Here is a 19800-nt window from a genome sequence, read left to right as displayed (position 1 = left end):
AGAAATAAGTGAACTCCCAATAAAATTTAAGTGTATTGGACAAAAAGCTGTTCCTACAGTATTAACTAAAAATTCTATTTGTAGTACATCTCACAGTAAAATTGCTTAGCGTGAAATGAACCTAAAGCAGTCTTATTTTCGTGCAAAAATTTAAAATTTAAAGTTATCAAGACTACATTACAAAATTTACAAAAGCATCCATTAAAAAAAAAAAAAAAGGAGAGATAGTAGGGTAATATCATGAAATAAAAATATCTTGTAAGTAAATTACATCTAGAAAATTTTTACTGTAGAAAAATAATTTTCATTTGTAATGCTAACAGCAAGACACCCATGAAAATCACACACGGTGTCAAAATAAGCCAAAGGAAAATCGTTTGAGAAGGGAAAAAAAAAAAATCCCAAGTCAATTTTATTTTTTTTAATTAAATATATATTTTATTGATTTTTTTTTTTTTTTTTTTTTACAGAGAGGAAGAGAGAGGGAATAGAGAGTTAGAAACATCGATGAGAGAGAATCATCGATCAGCTGCCTATTGCACACCCCCTACTGGGGATGTGCCCGCAACCAAGTTACATGCCCTTGACCGGAATCGAACCTGGGATCTTTCAGTCCGCAGGCTGATGCTCTATCCACTGAGCCAAACCGGTTTCGGCCCAAGTCAATTTTATAAAAAAGATCCCTTTATTAACTTTTGGTCGAGAATATGTTTGTATATTTTCAGAAAACTACTCCAAGACCATGGGGATTCCTGAAACAGAGAGAAACTGCCAGGTCTGCACCAACCATGAAGACCAGAGGAGAAACAGTCCAAAGATGGAAGGCGCTGACGACACCTTGCACGCTAGCAAGTCAGCAGCTGTGCATCGGTGCAAGTCGCCCAGAAGCAAACTGGAAAGGGTCGGACCTGCATTGCCACCATCTGTCCATCATCCAGATATCATTGTTGACATGTACACAAAAGGAACTGTTTGACATTGAAACTGGGTCTCAGAACTGTTGGACATTGAAATTGGGACTCAAACGTTTTTTGTTATATGTTTATTTCTAGTCTCAGTTGCAAGATTTTTTAAAGAAAAGAAGTGGGAAGAAAAAAAATAGTTATAGAGATAAAGAACCATTGAACAGACTGTCAAACTACATCGGGAAGGCAGGGGAGGTTCGGGGGAGGAGGGGGGGCCTGTAAGAGAACAACCAAAGGACTTGTATGCATGCATATAAACATAACCAATGGATACAAGACACTGGGAGGGGGTGCAGGTGAAGGCATATGCTGGGGGGTAGAGGAGATTGGGGGAGGTCAAGGGGGGGGGGGAAGGGAGACATATGTACTACTATTTGTAATGCTTCAAACAATTAAATAAATAAATAAATAAATAAATAAAATAAAATAAAATAAAATAAACGATAGATCAATACACTAGAAAGCCAGGAAATAAACCCACACTTATATGGTCAATTAATTTATGGCAAAGAATCCAAGAATATACAATGGGGAAAGGACAATCTCTTCAATAAATGGTGTTGGAAAAACTAGACAGACATATGCAAAAGAATGAGACTGAACTACCAGCCTATAACACATTCAAAATTAACTAAAAATCGATTAAATACTTAAATGTGAGACCTAAAACCATAAAACTCCTAGAACAAACCATAGCAGTAAGCTTCTTGACATCAATCTTGAAAATGTGGTGATCATTTTTCATATGTATACATTTCAAATCATGATGTTGTACACCTGAAATTAATGTTATATGTCAATACCTCATAAAAAAGAAAAAAAATATAAAGTAATATATAACTTAAGATGTTTTGTTATTTTTTTCATGTCATAAAAGGAACACCATTTTTGGTTGATACTCCATCCAATTAAATAAAATCGTTTTGAAAGATGGAAGGAAGGGAGGGAGGGAAGAAAAGACAGAGGAAGGAAAGGAGGGAGTAAGGGGGGGGGGGGGGGGAAAGCAAGTATCCAGAGGCCAAGAACATTATTAAGCTCAAAGAAAATGGAAAGGTAAAAAGGAAATTTCCTTGATTACAGCAGAAAAGGAAGGAAGTTCCTACAGCCATCCACTGCCCTACACAAAACAGCTCTCCCAATGATTGCTGCTCAAAATGTCAGAGACAAAAGAAGAATCCAGAATATGGAAATCTAAAACTTTTAGTCTGTTTCTTTCCTTTAAGGTTTTATCCATTTGCTTTGCTAAGAAATAAGCATTTAAATAAAGATTTCAATATAAATTTTAGTACAGAAAATTCATTTTTAGAGTAGATTATAAGGTCTTCACCAAACAGATTAAATTAAGAGTGGTGACTGATTCTAGTATTGAAAGCATGAACTACTTGATAATAATTCAAGTGGACTCAAGACAATGATTAAGAATTTTTTTTAAAAAAATTAATTATAGTTGACATTTAACATATTATTTTCAGGTCAAGAGAATGAAAGTTTGTAAAAATTAAATTTAGTAATATTTCAAGATTTCATGTTTTTGTTTTTTAACATTTCTTTCCAATTACCTAATACTAATTCAAATTAATCCAATTTATTTTAAGCTTGACAGAACAATCACTAAGGTTATCTGAAGTTACCAAAAGGATCAAATGTCTCATCAGATACATTTTCTGAGAAATAAAGAATACTTCTTTGAGGGATTCTATACAAAATATTTTTGAGATTCTTCCTTGCTTTCAGAACATTTTTAAAAAATAACTAATAAACAATTGAACTACTTACATACACCAAATCATCTGGTTGAAAGCAGAAAAGTTTAGTTAATCAATTCAATTCTTGACAGAAACTATAGTTTACCATAGGGCCATTGACATAAAGCCCAAATATTATTTAACTGTGTCACTCATAAAGCACAAATGGATTCAACACTTAGGGAGCCCTGCAGTGTCACACAACGTCCCAAGTGTTGGGGACACGGGTGCCCATCGCCTGGTCCCTGCCTTTGCATGGTGAGTTGCCTTTGCAAAGAGTTGTAAAGTTTAAGAAGACAAAAACCGAGGAAGGAGGAAATGGCAGCAGAATAGACAGACGTGTTCCAAGCCTTGTCCCCAGAGCAGATAGAAGGAGCAGCTGAGGGCTGCTCGGGGAGTGTTTGTTGGCCAGCTAAGGGACAGCAAAACTCTAGAAGGTGGGGGACTGCTAGACGGGGTTCCCTGATTGGGCAGCCCGCACTGCAGCTGGGGCTTCTCCCGGAGCTACGGGCTCAGACAGAAAATTGGCCAACTTCAAGGGAAAGTGGATCTTGAAAACCCACAACTGTGGAGACCACCGAACAGCTGTGAGCCCCAGAACACTGGTTCCCAATCAGCACAAACACGCGGATTCAAAGAAGCTCTTCACTCCACCAAGGAAAGGTCAGATCTCGCCAGGGATAAGGTGAGGTATTTGGGACCCGGCAGCGGGAGAAACGCGCATGCTGCCGGACCTGGAGGACCGGGGACGTCTGTGCCTAGAAAGTCCCCGGCTGTTGGATCTGGCCTGATCTGTGAATGTGGAAGGGGGTCCTCAAGGCTGCTAACAGAAGGGATCTCTAAAAAGCAACCCATTCCGATCTAAGATGGAGGGAGAGCATAAGAATTTGAAAGGTGTGCAGGCTCTTAAACTTGCGCCCAGGCCCATCGTTCACACACCTGGGCTTTTGCCTCTCCATTCCCTTGCTTCTGATTACTAAGCAAGGATCACCCAGTTTGGCATATCCTGGGAGACTGCAGGGAGAAGTTGCTTTTCTGGAAACTGAGGATCGGAGTAGGGACAGACCATCTGAGAGCCAGCTCTGAAGCAGCCCACCTGCACAAACCGGTTATTGAGTGACACAGAAAAAGAAGGCTAGAGCAACCAAAGAGACTGGGAAGTCAATCCAGAAACACTGCGACCTAGGAGCTGAATTACAAAAGTGACTTATTATTTTTTTATTTAATCAAAAACAAAGGAATACAAGAAATTAAGACACCTCCTACTTGAAAATCAGGACTGGCTTACAACACTAAGGAGCAGTGAAATGCAGGGAACTGCAATACTATACGGACTGAGAAACAGGCATGCCAAACAGAACAATAGAGGAAGTGAATGACCTTCACTACTGCACTTTTTTTTTTTAATTTTTTAAAATATATTTTCTTTTCATTTTTTGCATCTTTTACTTAAGAAACATTTTTTTCTTTTTTTCCTCACTTGATTTTACCTTTTTAATTATTACATTTTTATTTTCAATCAGCATTATTACTACTGCTATTTTACTTTATTTTTTTCTTTTCTTTTTTAAACGTCATTTTATTTTCTCTTTATTTTACTTTGGCATTAGTGTTCTACATTCTATTTCATCTTTCCTTTAGCATCATTTTACCCTATCTCAACATGACCTTTATGCCACTCTCTCCTTAACCTTTCCTCTTTTGGTGTCCTGTATATCTTAACCCTTTCCTGCTTTAGATTTTCCCTATTCTTTGTTTATCCCCTGCTAAAATTTCACCCTACTTATATATCTAATTTCCAATACCCTGCTCCAAGTGCATATACACCACTCTCTTCACTGTCTTAACTATCAAAAAATTGTTTTTCTCTCTGTCCTTTTGTTGTTGTTTGCTTGAATGTTGATTATATAGAATTTTTATGCTTTTTTTATAAGATTGTTTTGCTTATTCTTTTTTTGTTTGTTTGGTATTTTTTATCTGCTTTGTTTTATTTGTTTTTACTTCTGTTTTCCCTTGCCTCGCTTGATAATAGTTGGTGTTGTAGTTTGTATTAATCTCCAGGTACTTGTTGCAGGCATTTGCTGAGATTAATGGTTGTTCTATTGGAATTTTTTCCCAATAGATATAGAGCAACAAGAAAAGCCCAGTGTAAGCAGAAGGAAGGAAATAATAAAAATCAGAGCAGAGATAAACAATATAGAGACCAAAGAAACAATACAAAGATAACAAAACCAAGAGCTGGTTCTTTGAAAGGATAAACAAGATTGATGAACCTCTAGCCAGGCTCACCAAGAAGCAAAGAGAGAGGACCCAAATAAACAAAATCATAAATGAAAGAGGTGAAATAACAATAGAATCTGCCGAAATACAAAGGATTGTTAAAAAATATTACGAACAACTCTATTTGAACAAACTGGACAACCTGGAGGAAATGGACATATTCCTAGAAAAAAATAACCTTCCAAAACTCAATCAGGAAGAATCTAAACAGCTCAATAGGCCAATAACTATGAAAGAAATTGAAGCAGTCATCAAAATCTTCCGCCAAATAAAAGCCCAGAGCCAGACGGCTTCACAGGAGAGTTTTACCAAACATTCAAGGAAGAACTAAAACCTATACTCCTCAGACTATCCAAAAAAATTCAAGAGGAAGGAACACTTCCAAGCTCCATCTATGAAGCCAGCACCACCCTAATACCAAAACCAGATAAAGATAACATAATGAAAGAGAATTACAGGCCAATATCCCTCATGAACATAGATGCCAAAATCCTCCACAAAATTCTAGCAAATCGGCTCCAGCAGTACATCAGAAAGATCATACACTGTGACCAAGTAGGATTTATCCCAGGAATGCAAGGATGGTACAATATCCGAAAATCAATAAACGTGATACATCACATAAACAAATTGAAAGATAAAAATCACATAGTCATATCAATTAACGCAGAAAAAGCATTTGACAAAATCCAACAATCTTTCCTGATAAAAACTCTCAACAAGGTGAGAATGGAAGGATCATACCTCAACATAACAAAAGCTATAGATAATAAACCCACAGCAAACATCATACTCAATGGGCAAAAACTAAAACCATTTCCTCTAAGAACAGGAATAAGACAGGGATGCCCACTTCACCATTCCTGTTTGACATAGTACTGGAAGTATTAGCCATTGCAATTAGACAAAAAGAAGAAATAAAAGGCATCCAAATTGGAAAAGAAGTAAAGCTGTCCTTATTTGGAGATGATATGATATTGTACATAAAAAACCCAAAAGACTCCATCAAAAAACTAATAGCCTTAATAAATGAATTCGGCAATGTAGCAGGATACAATATTAACGCCAAGATATCTATGGCCTTTCTGTACACCAATAGTGAACTACAGAAAGAGAGACTAAAAAAGCAATACCGTTTACCATCACACCAAAAAAATTAAGATACCTAGGAATAAACTTAAGTAAGGAGGTGAAAGACCTATACGCAGAAAACTACAGGACACTGAAAAAAGAGATAGAGGAAGACATAAACAGATGGGAGAACATACCATGTTCGTGGATTGGTAGAATCAACATCATTAAAATGTCCATACTACCCAAAGCGATTTATATGTTCAATGCACTCCCCATTAAAATACCAACGGCATATTTCACAGACCTAGAGAGAACTCTCCAAAAATTCATCTGGAATAAAAAAAGACCCTGAATAGCCACAGCAATCATGAGAAAGAAGAATAAAGTAGGAGGGATCTCAATACCAGATTTTAAGCTGTATTACAAAGCCACTGTTCTAAAAACAGCATGGTACTGGCACAAGTACAGACATATAGATCAATAGAATAGAACAGAGAATCCGGATATCAACCCAAACCACTATGCTCAATTAATATTTGACAAAGGAGGCATGAACATACAACGGAGTCAAGACAGTCTCTTCAATAAATGGTATTGGGATAATTGGACAGATACATGCAAAAAAAATGAAACTAGATCACCAACTTATACCATACACAAAAATAAACTCAAAATAGATACAGGACTTAAACATAAGATGGGAAACCATACAAATACTAGAGGAATCCACAGGCAGAAAAATCTCAGACATATGCCAAAAGAACTTCTTCACTGATACTGCCCTAAGGCAATGGAAGCTAAAGAGAAAATAAATAAATGGGACTACATCAAAATAAAAAGCTTTTTCACAGCAAAAGAAACCATCAACAAAACAACAAGAAAGCTCACTGTATATGAGAACATATTTGCAAATGTTATCAATGATTAAAGTTGTATCTCCAACATCTACAGGCACCTTATACAACTTAATAAAAGGAAGATAAATGATCCAATAAAAAAAAAATGGGCAATGGACCTAAATAGAATCTTTTCAAAAGAAGACAGAAGGAAAACCAAGAGACAGATGAAAATATACTAAAGTCACTAATTATCTGAGAGATGCAAATCAAAACAACAATGTGGTACCATCTCACACCTGTCAGAATGGCTATCATCAGCAAATCAACAAATGACAAGTGTTGGCGAGGATGCGGAGAAAAAGGAACCCTCATTGCACTTCTGGTGGGAATGCCGACTGGTGCAACCCCTGTGGAGAACAGCATGGAGTTTCCTCAAAAAACTAAAAATGGAACTCCCATTTGTCCCAGTAATCCCGCTCCTAGGAATATATCCTAAGAAACTAGAAATACCAGAAAGGATATATGCACCCCTATGTTCAGAAAGGATATATGCACCCCTATGTTCACAGCAGCACAATTTACAATAGCTAAGATTTGGAAACAGCCTAGGTGCCCATCAGCAGATGATTGGATCAGAAAACTATGGTACATCTGCACAATGGAATACTATGTTGCCATAAAAAGAAGGAATTCTTATCATTTGCAGCAACCTGGATGGAATTGGAGAACATTATGCTGAGTGAAATAAGCCAGTCAATGAAAGAAAAACACCACATGATCTCACTCATTTAGGATAATAAAGAACATTATAGCCGAAACCGGTTTGGCTCAATGGATAGAGCGTCGGCTTGGGGACTGAAGGGTCCCGGGTTCAATTCCGGTCAAGGGCATGTACCTTGGTTGTGGGCATATCCCCAGTAGGGTGTGTGCAAGAGGCAGCTGATCGATGACTCTCTCTCATCAATGTTTCTAACTCTCTATCTCTCTCCCTTCCTCTCTGTACAAAATCAATAAAATATATTTAAAAAAAAAAAAAAAAAGAACATTATAAACTGGTTAACAAAAAGATAGAGACAGAGACAAAAAAGCAACTGACTGTCAAATTACAGCAGGAAGTTTAGGGAGATATGAGGGAGATAAGAGATAACGGAAGGACTAGTATGCATGCATATAAGCATAACCAATAGATGCAAAACTCTGGGGTGTGAGGGCATGTACAGGAGTGGGGGGGGGGCGCGCAATGGTAAGGTATGTACACAAATAATACCTTAATAAATAAATAAATAAAACCCCAATAATTAAATAAGACACCTCAAAATTAGATATTTTGCTACAAAATAAGTTCAACTATTCATTACAAGCATGTTATCCTGAGCGATGGGGAGAGGGGTTACTAGGGGGAGTGAGGGGATGTGTATATTATGTGGGAGGGAGATAAATATTCCTAATGAGTATTGTAAATAACACTACTGAATTTTGGTACTACTGTTTTAAAGACAATGAATAATAGTCTACCTAGATGCAGTCTCTGCAGGCACACATACATGGTATGCTATAGTATTGCCCTGCCTCATTTTAAATAATCATCAGAGTATGAGAGTTGTACTAACAAGAGCATTAGTATGAATGAGTAAATAATAGAAATTTAATTCATCAAAGACATATGCAAACCTGTTAAATACCACTACTTTTGACCCTGAATCCCTCATCTGGGACAAATTTACCACACAGCACAGACCACAAAAGCACACATCTTATAGCCTGATATCTGAGATTGCATTCTGGCTCTTCCTCCTAACATTTTATGGTGCCTTGAGCAAATAACAACCTCTCTGCTTCCTCATGGCAAAACTATAAAATGGAGGTAACAGAATCTATCTATTATGTTATCCTATATAATAAAAAGCTAATATGCAAATCGACCAAACTGGGAAACAACTGATCGCTATGAAGTACACTGACTATCAGGGGGCAGACACTCAACGCAGGAGCACCACTCAGCCAGAAGCCAGGCTCACAGCTTGCCTCCGCAGCAGCCCTAAGGATGTCCAACTGCCGGCTTAGGCCTGCCATCAGTTGGACATCCCCCAAGGGCTCCGAGACTGTGAGAGGCTGCAGGCTGGGCTGAGGGACTCCCCCCTCCTCCCCACCAGTGCATGAATTTCATGTACCAGGCCTCTAATAAGGTATAAAAAAATTAATGCATGTTAAGCATTTTACAGTGTATGGCATAGTTATATGTACAAAAAAATATGCAAGAATGTATATAGTATGAAAATAACAACACATTAACCTAATAAGCATGTCACTGATGATCTTTCGTAAAAGCAGCTTTATGCTTATATATGTTAAGAGTCTATTTTTTTTTTTAATTAAAGTATAGTTGACATACCGGTATATTGTTTTCAGATGTACAAAATAGTGATCTGACATTTATATTCCTTAGAATGATCACCACCTTAGGTATCTATTTCAAAATCTGTGCTTCCTTCCATGTCTTTCTATGAAAACACTTTTGATGCTCAACAACATGATACACAGGGCACAATTGTGTTACCAATCTATTGAACCTTCTCTATTTTTATATAGTCCAAAACAAGAGACCCAACAAATAAAGTAAAAACAGATAGAGAAAAACACCAAGTTCTTGAAAATAGACCACTAGAGGGCAATTTTCCTGACAGCTAAATGAAGAACCACCAACCATTAAATGCACATCACATTTTCTGAAATAACCAAGAAAGAAAAAAAAGAATATCCTGGAGATAAATGAACTGCTATCTCATTTATTGAGAAAGATATAATGACCTCTGAAATAAACCATACCTAAAAAGGTAACTTTTGGTATACAAATTATATTTAGCATTTTTTTTTTCTTTTTTTAGTATTCATTTTTAAAATATCTCTACACTGGGAAAGTCAAACCTGTTTTAAACAATAGGAATTAAATGGAACTAAATACTAAAGTTTTTTCAAAACAATTTTCTATAATGTTTTATATAGTCTCTTACTCTTTTAGATGTCTTAAATATAAATTTTTATATTTTAGCTTATAGTAATAGTCAACTGCTGTGTAGTTCTTTAACAGACACTAACGTATTTGGGAAAAATCATTTTAAAACATATACATGCACAATGAGTGCAAATGGTTATTAAGAAATAGCAAATATCCCTTTCATTATATTTTTCAGCATCTTCTCAATCTATAAAACGGAATGATATCATTTCCATGCCACAAACACGAACAGCAACACACAGAGAGAAATGCAGTCTTGCTTACCATGCCAAACTGCTGCATGTCCATCCCACAGAGTTGCTACTGTCTTCCTTGCGCCATCCCATAAATTATGAGAATAGGCTTCTTTTAATACGTTCTTCCTCTTATAAATGTGTAAGAAAATAATAGTAAGGTAGAGAAGAAAAATAGTAAAGTAAGGAAGTATTAAAAGTATTAGTGGTGTAAAAACCCATACGAGATAGTTTGCAAAATTCAAATAGTCCTCCAATTGTTCCACGCCAAACCATTCTTCAAATATGTGAATCAGACAACTCAAATAGGGCATAGAGTCCTGTCCTGTACAGGTTTGATTTTTGTCTATCATTTTTCTTTAGGTGAAAATGACAAATTCAGTTTCTTTCTTCATTATCATGACAAGTCTTTAATTTTGCCACTAGAAGGGAAAAATAACCCAATGTTATTCTTTTCATAGCTAAAAACTTAAATATTTTAGTCTATATAAATACTATAAGTAGATTGTTGCAGATTTAAATGTAAAAATTATAAGGTTTCATTTGACCACTCAGAAAGTGTGTCAGGTTTAGCTTTTGAAATAACTCACAAGTTATAACTGAGAGAGGGATATAAGGCTGATGAAGAATGAAACTTCAGATTGATGTTAATAATTTGACTTTTACCTTAAGTATATCATACTGAACGTTTGTATCTTAAACCAGGTTATGTTGAGATAATGCTATTTTTCACAAAAGATAATATAATATTAATAACTGATTCAATAAAAGTAACACATCTTTAGGAAATTATGACATGCATTTTTGGATATTACCTTTTATAAGCAGGTTTATATCGTCTTTTCATTTGGCATTATGTAATAAAATTTTATCAGTATCATTCTTATCTTCTAAAAATTATCTTAAATCTTAAATGACTGAAAATATAGCCATACAATTATTTTATGTTATTCTCTAAATATGTGAATTAACTTACCAGAAATTAGATAAGTATCTTGTCCCAAGCTTCTTTGTATGTATTCTGAAAAACATATATAAATGGGGGGAAAATGTGATTTTTAAAAAGATAATCAATACTAGAGTTAAAGTTTTCATACAATAGTAATAGACATTCACAAATGTGCAACCAATATGAATACAGCCCACACTAGTGTATCACAATTAAAAATTATACTCACCCAATATATGTTAGTGAGGACACCTCTATATACTGTCTACACATTGTTTACTTCCCACCTGAGGCTTTTTTTTTTTTTTTTTTTTTTTTTTTTTTTTTGGTATAGCAAAGGTGGAAATTTATTGAAGAACAAGTACAGACTTGCACGTGGGGAGAGGGAAAGAATCTCACAGCATAGACCCAAGTGGAGGGGGGAAAGGGTCCCGAGACTTTTTTTTTCTTTTTTTAATTCAGGGCTCAGAGCTATGAAAAACTGTGCTTCTTCGGAAAAAAGAATATAAAGTTAGGTTTGTAATTGACCATGTTTTGTGTGGTTTTTTTTAATAAATTTGCCAGATAATAAGCTGGTTAGACATGATGTTCAATGATACATTTACAATAGCCCTTATGATCATGTTCTCCCATTTCTTTCTGATTCTATTCTTAGAGGTATTTTATCATTATTCCATACACCATCATCATAATGAAAATAATCTCAAATCCCTTAGGGATGAGGCATGAAATAAATGAAATAGAGGAGGGAGAGAGATACAAAAGCAATTAAACGCTGTCTTTATGCCAAGATTATCTTGCTAACTGTCTTATTAGCTGGGCATGCAATTTGACTTGTTCTTCATGAGATGAAGGACTTAGTCTAATTTCCTTGTAAGCATTATTTGTGGAAAATATGGACCTATAATGGTAACAGAAGCAAATACAGTACACATTAAGACTGGGCTCATCCTGGCCAGGTAGCTCAGTTGATTTGAGAATCATCCCAATACACCAAGGTTGTGGGTTTGATACCCGGTCAGGCACATACAAGAAACAACTACCCTAGCTGGTTTGGCTTAGTGGATAGAGCATAGGCCTGCAAACAAAGCCCACTGTATTTTTTAAAATGTTTTACTTACTATTTTGAGAGAGAAACATACCAATTTGTTGTTCCACTTATTTATACATTCATTAGTTGTTTCTTTTCTTTGTTTGTTTTGTTTTGTTAAAATTCACCTGAGGATTTTTTCCATTGATTTTTAGAGAGAGTAGAAGGGAAGGAGAAAGAGAAAAAACATCCATGTGAGAGAGACACATTGATTGGTTGCCTCCTGTACATGCCATGGGGCCGAGGATCATCGATCCTGCAACTGAAGGGTTACAGGTTCAATTCCGGTCAAGGGCATGTATCTCAGTTGAAGGATCGATGATCCTCGGCCCCATGGCATGTACAGGAGGCTACCAATCAATGTGTCTCTCTCACATGGATGTTTTTCTCTCTCTTCTTCCCTTCTACTCTCTTTCCCCTCTACTCTCTCTAAAAATCAATGGAAAAAATCCTCAGGTGAGTTTTAACAAAGGGAAGGGAGGAAGGAAGGAAGGAAGGAAGGAAGGAAGGAAGGAAGGAAGGAAGGAAGGAAAGAAAGAAACAACTAATGAATGCATACATAAGTGGAACAACAAATCAGTATGTTTCTCTCTCAAAATAACACATTTTAAAAAATACAATGGGCTTTGTTTACGTCAGATTCTAATTAATCCATCTAAAGAGTTAAATCACTACAATTACCAGTGTTTGATCATTTAGAATGTTAACATAGAAAAGCATTTTTTTTTTAAATTAGACTTTTCCCCATTAGGATGGCTATAATTTTTTTAAAATGGAAAAGAACAAGTGTTGGTGAAGATGTGAGAAATTAGAACGTTCACATATTGCTGGTGGGATGTAAGTGTTGCAACCACTGTGGAAATCGATTTGACAGTTCCTCAAAAAGCTGTTACCCCAGAGTTACCGAATGACCCAGCAATTCTACTCCTAGGTATATATCCAAGAGGAATGAAAACATATTCACATAAAAATCTTTATATGAATGTTGACAGCGGCATCATTCATAACAACTAAAAAGTGGAAATAAACCAAGTGTCGTCCATCAACTGACGAACAGATAAAGTGTGCTATACCATATAAGAGAATACTATACATGTATAAAATGTACTGAATTACTGGCTCATGCTACAATATGCATGAACCTTGATAATATTATAATAAGTAAAAAATAGTTACACACTAAGGGCCACATTTTGTATGATTCCATTTATATAAAACTAGAGGCCCAGTGCACAAATTCGTGCATAAGGAGCAAGTTGGGAGGGGGAAGGGATGAGGAAGGTTGGCAGGGGTTAGGGACACGGTAGGTTGTCTGCTGGCCCTTGGCCTCCCAGAAAAAAGGACTGTATCCAACGCCACCCATCCCCGGTCCCAGCCTAGGTCCAAAGACGCCGGCGGGGTCAGGAGAGGAGGCAGTGGTCGCCTGGCTGGGCACGGAAAGAATGGACGCCAGACTCCAATCCCCACCTCGGTGCCCCACCACTGCATGGTTCCCCACATCTCCCCCTCCTCCTTCCCTCACTGCTGCGCCACCACCATGGTGGGCAGGGGGCCCCAGGGAAAAGGGAGAGAACGGGAGCAAGACAAACTCTTGTGTCAAGGGCTGACGTTCAACAGATTGCAGCGAGGGAGCTGCTCTGCTGCATACAAAATCCCGACTCAGAATCAGGTCTCTATGGATGGTTTAGTACCAGGGGCTGATTGGGGCCGGCTGGCCAAGGGCAGGGCTATGGGAGATTGGCTGTGGTAGCACACTGACCACCAGGTGGCAGCTCCTGCATTGAGCATCTGACCCGTGGTGGTCAGTGTTCATCATAGCAACTGGTGGACCAGTTGTGGTGATTGTTCAGTCGTAATGGTTACTTAGGCTTTTATATATATAGATACCTAGAACAGGCTAATCCACAAAGACAGAAAAGTTAGTGATTGGTTGCCAGGTGCTGGGGAATGGAACAATGAGAACTGACTGCTAATGGAAACAGAGGTGTCTTCTAGAGATAGTGAAAATGTTCCAATAGTAGTGATGATTGTACAACTTTGTGAATTTACTAAAAAGCCACTGAGGTGTATGCATTTTATAATGATGAATGTTACGGTGAATTATACCTCAACAGAAAAAGAACTTTTAGAAATCCTATATAATAAAAGGCTGATACGCAAATTGTCCCCTCGAGTTCAACCAACGCTATGATGTGCGCTGACCATCAGGCGGTGGCACAGAATGAAGGCCCTGACTGGCAGCCAGGTCAAGGAAGGCCCTGATCAACCCTGGTCACCGGCCAGGCCTGGGGACCCTACCTGTGTACAAATTTCATGCACTGGGCCTCTAGTTATTAATAAATTAAAATTTATGATAGCTTTTCTTAGGCCTAAAAACCAATCTTTTTGATGATCTGAAATACGATTAATACAATTGCTCCTAATAATCTTGTCTCATTTCTGATTTTTAATAGGATTGCAAAATCTTATTTTAAAACCTCTCCCAACCCAAAGTGGTAAGCAAACTACACCTCTTATCCTCCATCACATTCTGATTTATTACACATACTAACGCACACAGAAGAGGAACAGGGCACAGGCAGACGTCCCGTGAGAGTTTACAGGGAAACCTGCATGAGATACAGCAGTGCTTTCATAGTGCCCCAGGTCTGGGTGCACGAACCTCCACAAAAGGTTGTCCATGATTCCAATGTAAATCCTTCCAGAACAGAAAACTCAAAAGGTGTCCCATTCCTTCTTCAAAACCATCCACTGAAGTACTAAAAAGATGTTCCTTACACAATCCTCACTGTAACTTTTCCCTGCTGAACCTAGTTCTGTATTGTAGAACCTCTTCCATTAGACCAGCGTTTTTCAACCGCTGTTCCGCGGCACACTAGTGTGCCGCGAGATGTTGCCTGGTGTGCCGTAGGTGCAGACAAGACAAGAATTTTATAATTTTTCACTATTTTGTTTACTTAATATTTCATAATAAAGTAATTATAAAATACTTTATTTGTGTTTATTTGATTCCTATTCAAGAGAATTACTTTATATATAGTCAATATAGGCACAGAGTTAAATTTTTTAACATTTTCTAATGGTGGTGTGCCTCGTGATTTTTTTCATGAAACAAGTGTGCCTTTGCCCAAAAAAGATTGAAAAACACTGCATTAGACAACCTCTTAAGTTTCAAGACAGTTATCATGAGCTGTGAAATCCCCTTTTCTAGTCAGCATCCTTAATTCTTTCAATCATAGTTCAGATGCTGGTTTCATAGCCTTTCACCACTCAGGCTACTTCCTGATATTGAGAGGAGAGAGAAAAATATACAACAGAGTAAGAAGAATATCGAGATCTATAGTAGGCAAGACGGTACAAGGGGGTAGAGGGGTACTATGTTACATAGGTACTTTGGGAAGGCCTCTATAAAAGTACATTTAAGCAGAGGCCCCAGGAAGTGAGGAAACAAACAATGTGGGTATTAGAAAGAGAATTCCTGACTAAATGAACAGTAAGTTCAAAGGATGGACACTTTGTGTGGTCTGCCGAGCAGCTCAGTAGGCTAAAGAAGCATGATAGGGAGAGCAGTCAGAAATGGGCAGAGAGAGCATGTAGAACTTTATCTAAGGGAGATGAAGAAGACATCAAAAGAGTGAGATTGCCTGGTGGGTTTTAAATGACTGCCGAGTTAAGAATATACTATACAGGGAGCAAATAGGAAGCTATTGCAATAACTGAGATGAGTGATGAAAGTGGCTTAGACAGTGTGGCAGAGTAAAGGTCATAAGAGATAATCCAGTTCTGGATATATTTTGAAGATAAAGCCAAGAGGATTTGCTGATGAATACTAGATATAGAATAAGAGTGAGAAACAGAAGTCTGAGAGGACAATACCGTTTTTGGGCAAAATGGATTTGTGTCCTGGGAGGCACTGCCACTTACTGGTGTGCATAGACAAGTTACTTAAAATCCCTGCCTCAGTTTCTCCAATTGTAAAGTGGGGGTAATAACAGTACCTACCTAATAAGACTGTTATGAAGACTGTATATTAAAAAGCTGAGCAGCTGAAACCAGTTTGGCTCAGTGGATAGTGTCGGCCTGCGGACTGAAGGGTCCCAGGTTCGATTCCGGTCAAGGGCATGTACCTTGGTTGCTGGCACATCCCCAGTGGGGGGTGTGCAAGAGGCAGCTGATCAATGTCTCTCTCTCATCGATGTTTCTAACTCTCTATCCCTCTCTTTTCCTCTGTAATAAATCAATAAAATGTATTTTTTAAAAAGCTGAGAAGAGCGCCTTCCAATATGTAAGCACTAAATAAATATTGCTATCATCATCAGCTTACTTGTGAGAGAGAGGAGTGCAGAAAGATCAGGTTTGGGGGTGGGATGAAGATCCAGAATTCAGTTTTGAACATGTTAAGATTCTTCTGGACAGCTGAGCGAATACATTAAATAAGCAGCTGGATATACGCAGAGTGCAGCAGGAAGATATAATTCCAGAATTATACTTAGGAATTGACAACATACAGACAGTACTGAAAAACCATGAAACTAAATATCCCTTTAGGGAGTAGATATAAAATAAAAAAGAATTTCCATGACTGAGCCATGAGGCACTCAACATTTTAGAATTTGGCAAGTCAAGGAGGAACCAGCATCCTCCTTCTAGGAGTGGCGTCCTGGATGTGAAAGCATGAGAGTGTTTCAAGGAGAAAGGAGTACTCAGCTGTTTCAAATGACGCTGAGAAGTCTAAGAATAATTGATCAATGGATTTTACAACAAAGAGGCATGGGAAAGTTCTGATAAGAAATGTTTTGATATAGTGGGGATGAAAGTTAGCTGGAATAAGTTCAAGAAAAAATGGGAGTGACTAAATTGGGAAGACAGCAAATACGGTCAACTCTTCTGAGGAATACGGTTACAGATAGGGACAGAGAAATAAGTAGATATCTAGAGCAGTGTTTCCCAACCTTCTCTCATGATGAGAATCACCTGGTGGAGTTGTTAAAACACAGATTCCTGAATCCCAACTAAGAAGTGCTAAACTAGAATTTTTGGGAACATATAGGTAAAATTGCATACCCAACTTAGTGCTCTGTATATAACATCTGTGTTAGAGCACTAGTTAAGTATACAATTTTACCTATATGTTCCCAAAAATTCTAGTTTAGCACTTCTTAGTTGGGATTCAGGAATCTGTGTTTTAACAACTCCACCAGGTGATTCTCATCATGAGAGAAGGTTGGGAAACACTGATCTAGAGAGTAATGCAGATCAAGTCTGTTGTTTTAAGATGAAAGAAAATAACAGCAGTTTTTAACACCAATGACAATGCATCAGTGAGAGTGAGAAGTGGATGACGCAGAAGGGAACTGTTGGGTCCAGTACTAGGCTAGGCCAGAGGGGATAGAATATAATGTACAAGAAAGGGGTGGCCCAAAAATACCTACATAATTGGGTTATTACTTTATTTACTCAGCAAATATTTATCAAAGCAGTGGTTGTGCTAGACACTGTTGTAAACGCTAGGATCAATAAGTAAACGAAATGGACGGTTATATGAGAAAACATATGTAAAGCACTTAGAACAATATGACTCACACACAGTTGGCACAACCTAAAAGATGCCGGCCAGCTGTAGAAAGATCAGAACTGCCCTAGCCGGTTTGGCTCATTTGATAGAGTGTCAGCCTGAGACTAAAGGGCCCCAGGTTCGATTCCAGCCAAGGGTAAGTGCCTGGATTGTGGGCTTGATCCCTAGGAGGGGGTGTGCAGGGGGCAGCCGTTCAATGATCCTCATCATTGATGTTTGTATTTCTCCCTTCCTCTCTGAAATAAACAAATATTAAAAAAAGATCAGAACTGTGTTCATCCACATCTTCACTTTTTTAATGTTTTTAGGGAAAGTGGGAGAGAGAGAGAGAAACATCAATCAGTTGCCTCCTGCACACCTCCTGGTGGGCATACGCCCTGACTAAAAATTGAACCAGCAACCTTTCGGTGCATGGGATGATGCTCAACTAACTAAGCCACACATCTTTAACAAAAATGTGGGCCCAGCCAGCAAGGCTCAGTGGTAAAATGTGCAACATTTTTGGGATAAGGGTATCTGTATCTATAACTTACATCCTTGAGTCACTAAATAAACACATCTCTGACATCAAAGCAAGGCAGCAGTAAGGATATGGGAATAGACATTTAATTTAAAAATTAATCTCCTCTTTCCATTCACTAGTAAATGGGACCGAAACATCAGCGATGTTCTAAATGTCTGGATTTTACATCATTTTTTATATATTCTAAAGCAGCAATTTTCAACCTTTTTCATCTCATGGCAGACATAAACTACTTACTAAAATTCTGGAGCACACCAAAAATTAAGTTTTTTTGCAGACCTGACAAAATAAAATAGGTATACAGTCATTTCGATTCGTTCACACAAGGCACAATTGTTGCGTTGGCTGTTAAGGAAGGTCACTGCCCCTGATTGTTGCATGTTTTAAAAATGCTTGCAGCACACCGGTTGAAGAAATGCCAATTAGTAGCACAGACCAAGTCCTAAGTGCTCCAACAGCCTTAGGCCCTCCTCCCCCCCCAGCTTCCCGGAGGAAGCTGCCTGGGCAGTCTCAACCCATACCCCACACCAAACACCAACTGCTTCTAACAAATCGGGCAAAGGTGTTCCCGTTTTTTGCATCTGATTATGCGCACGTGCATTTCTCATGGTAATCAGCAGCAGGAGCGCTGAGGCTTGGTTCACAGACTGCAAACCCGAGGGACCCGACAGTGCAGGGCGCCGACAAAGTTATGTACCCACTCAAACTATTCATACCACATGTGTGAGGTCTGACTTAGTCCTTTCATTCATTTTTTTTTTTTTTTTTTTTTTTTTTTACCCACCAGTCCAAGGAAGCAGGTACTATGCATCAGAATGATCCCAATGAGGATCCAAGAAGAGGTGAAGCCGCTTGCCCGGTTCACACACGTAGAGAAAAAGGGGCATCCATAAACCAGGATGCCAAGCATGACTCTGTCCACGGCGAGCCCTGTTACCCAGTCACTGCCCACGCGGCCTCCCAACCACACTCTGATCACCACGAGCTTTTTTATGCACATGAAGGTGTCGATTCGGATCCCAGAATCGGGGAAGTCCCTGGGCACGCCGAGAGGCCTCCAGGGAGGCTGGAGACGCCGCGCCCCATCACTACCACCGCGCACGCCGAGCTGGGGGTTTCGGGGCGCTGGGGAGACGCGGAGCGGGGTGAATGAGGGTGCAGTGGCCCAGACGGGGCCTCCCCGGCCGGCGGCAAGCACACCCGCCCGCGCCCCCCAGCCGAGGACTCGGGGCAGCTCCGCGGGCCGGACGGCGCCCGGGCGGCCGGGCCGGGAGGAGCCCGGGGAGACCCAGGCGGGGGTCGACGCACCTCGAGGGGGGAAGAGGAAAGAGGCGGCTCGACCTCACCCTCGAACCGTAGCGGCAGCTCTTCGGTGGCTCAGTGGCTAAAGGCAGCGAAGATGTTGGAGCGGCCGGTTTCCTGCGAGCAACCCGGCGAGGAAAAAGCTAAAAAGTAGCTACAAGCCCGGCGGCGGCGGGAGGCGTTGAGTGTGACCCCGCCCGTCGCGCCGC

The 19800-nt window shown here is 38.9% G+C and overlaps 1 protein-coding gene across 2 annotated transcripts in view; it reads right to left on the bottom strand.

Annotated features, from left to right (window-relative positions):
• Positions 1-19773, bottom strand: part of TMEM68 (transmembrane protein 68) — a 39320-nt gene extending 19547 nt beyond the window's left edge. Inside the window, exons 1-3 of one of the 2 annotated variants that reach the window (XM_084864922.1) lie at positions 19598-19773; positions 11129-11173; positions 10184-10574 (exon numbers count right to left, since the gene is read on the bottom strand). In XM_084864922.1, the coding sequence (XP_084721048.1) occupies positions 10184-10505 (322 nt within the window). In that variant the 5' untranslated portion in view covers positions 10506-10574; positions 11129-11173; positions 19598-19773. Of the gene's footprint in view, positions 1-10183; positions 10575-11128; positions 11174-19597 lie in introns of those variants that run through there. The other variant, XM_084864923.1, reaches the window with a different exon arrangement.
• Between the last annotated feature and the right edge of the window lie 27 nt (positions 19774-19800).

This window comes from Pipistrellus hanaki (genome assembly GCF_964339955.1).
Source record: "Pipistrellus hanaki genome assembly, chromosome: 17".
NCBI classification, from domain to species: domain Eukaryota; kingdom Metazoa; phylum Chordata; class Mammalia; order Chiroptera; family Vespertilionidae; genus Pipistrellus; species Pipistrellus hanaki.
The sequence above is the reverse complement of the archived record's forward strand: the minus strand, read 5'-3'. Positions and strand labels throughout refer to the sequence as shown.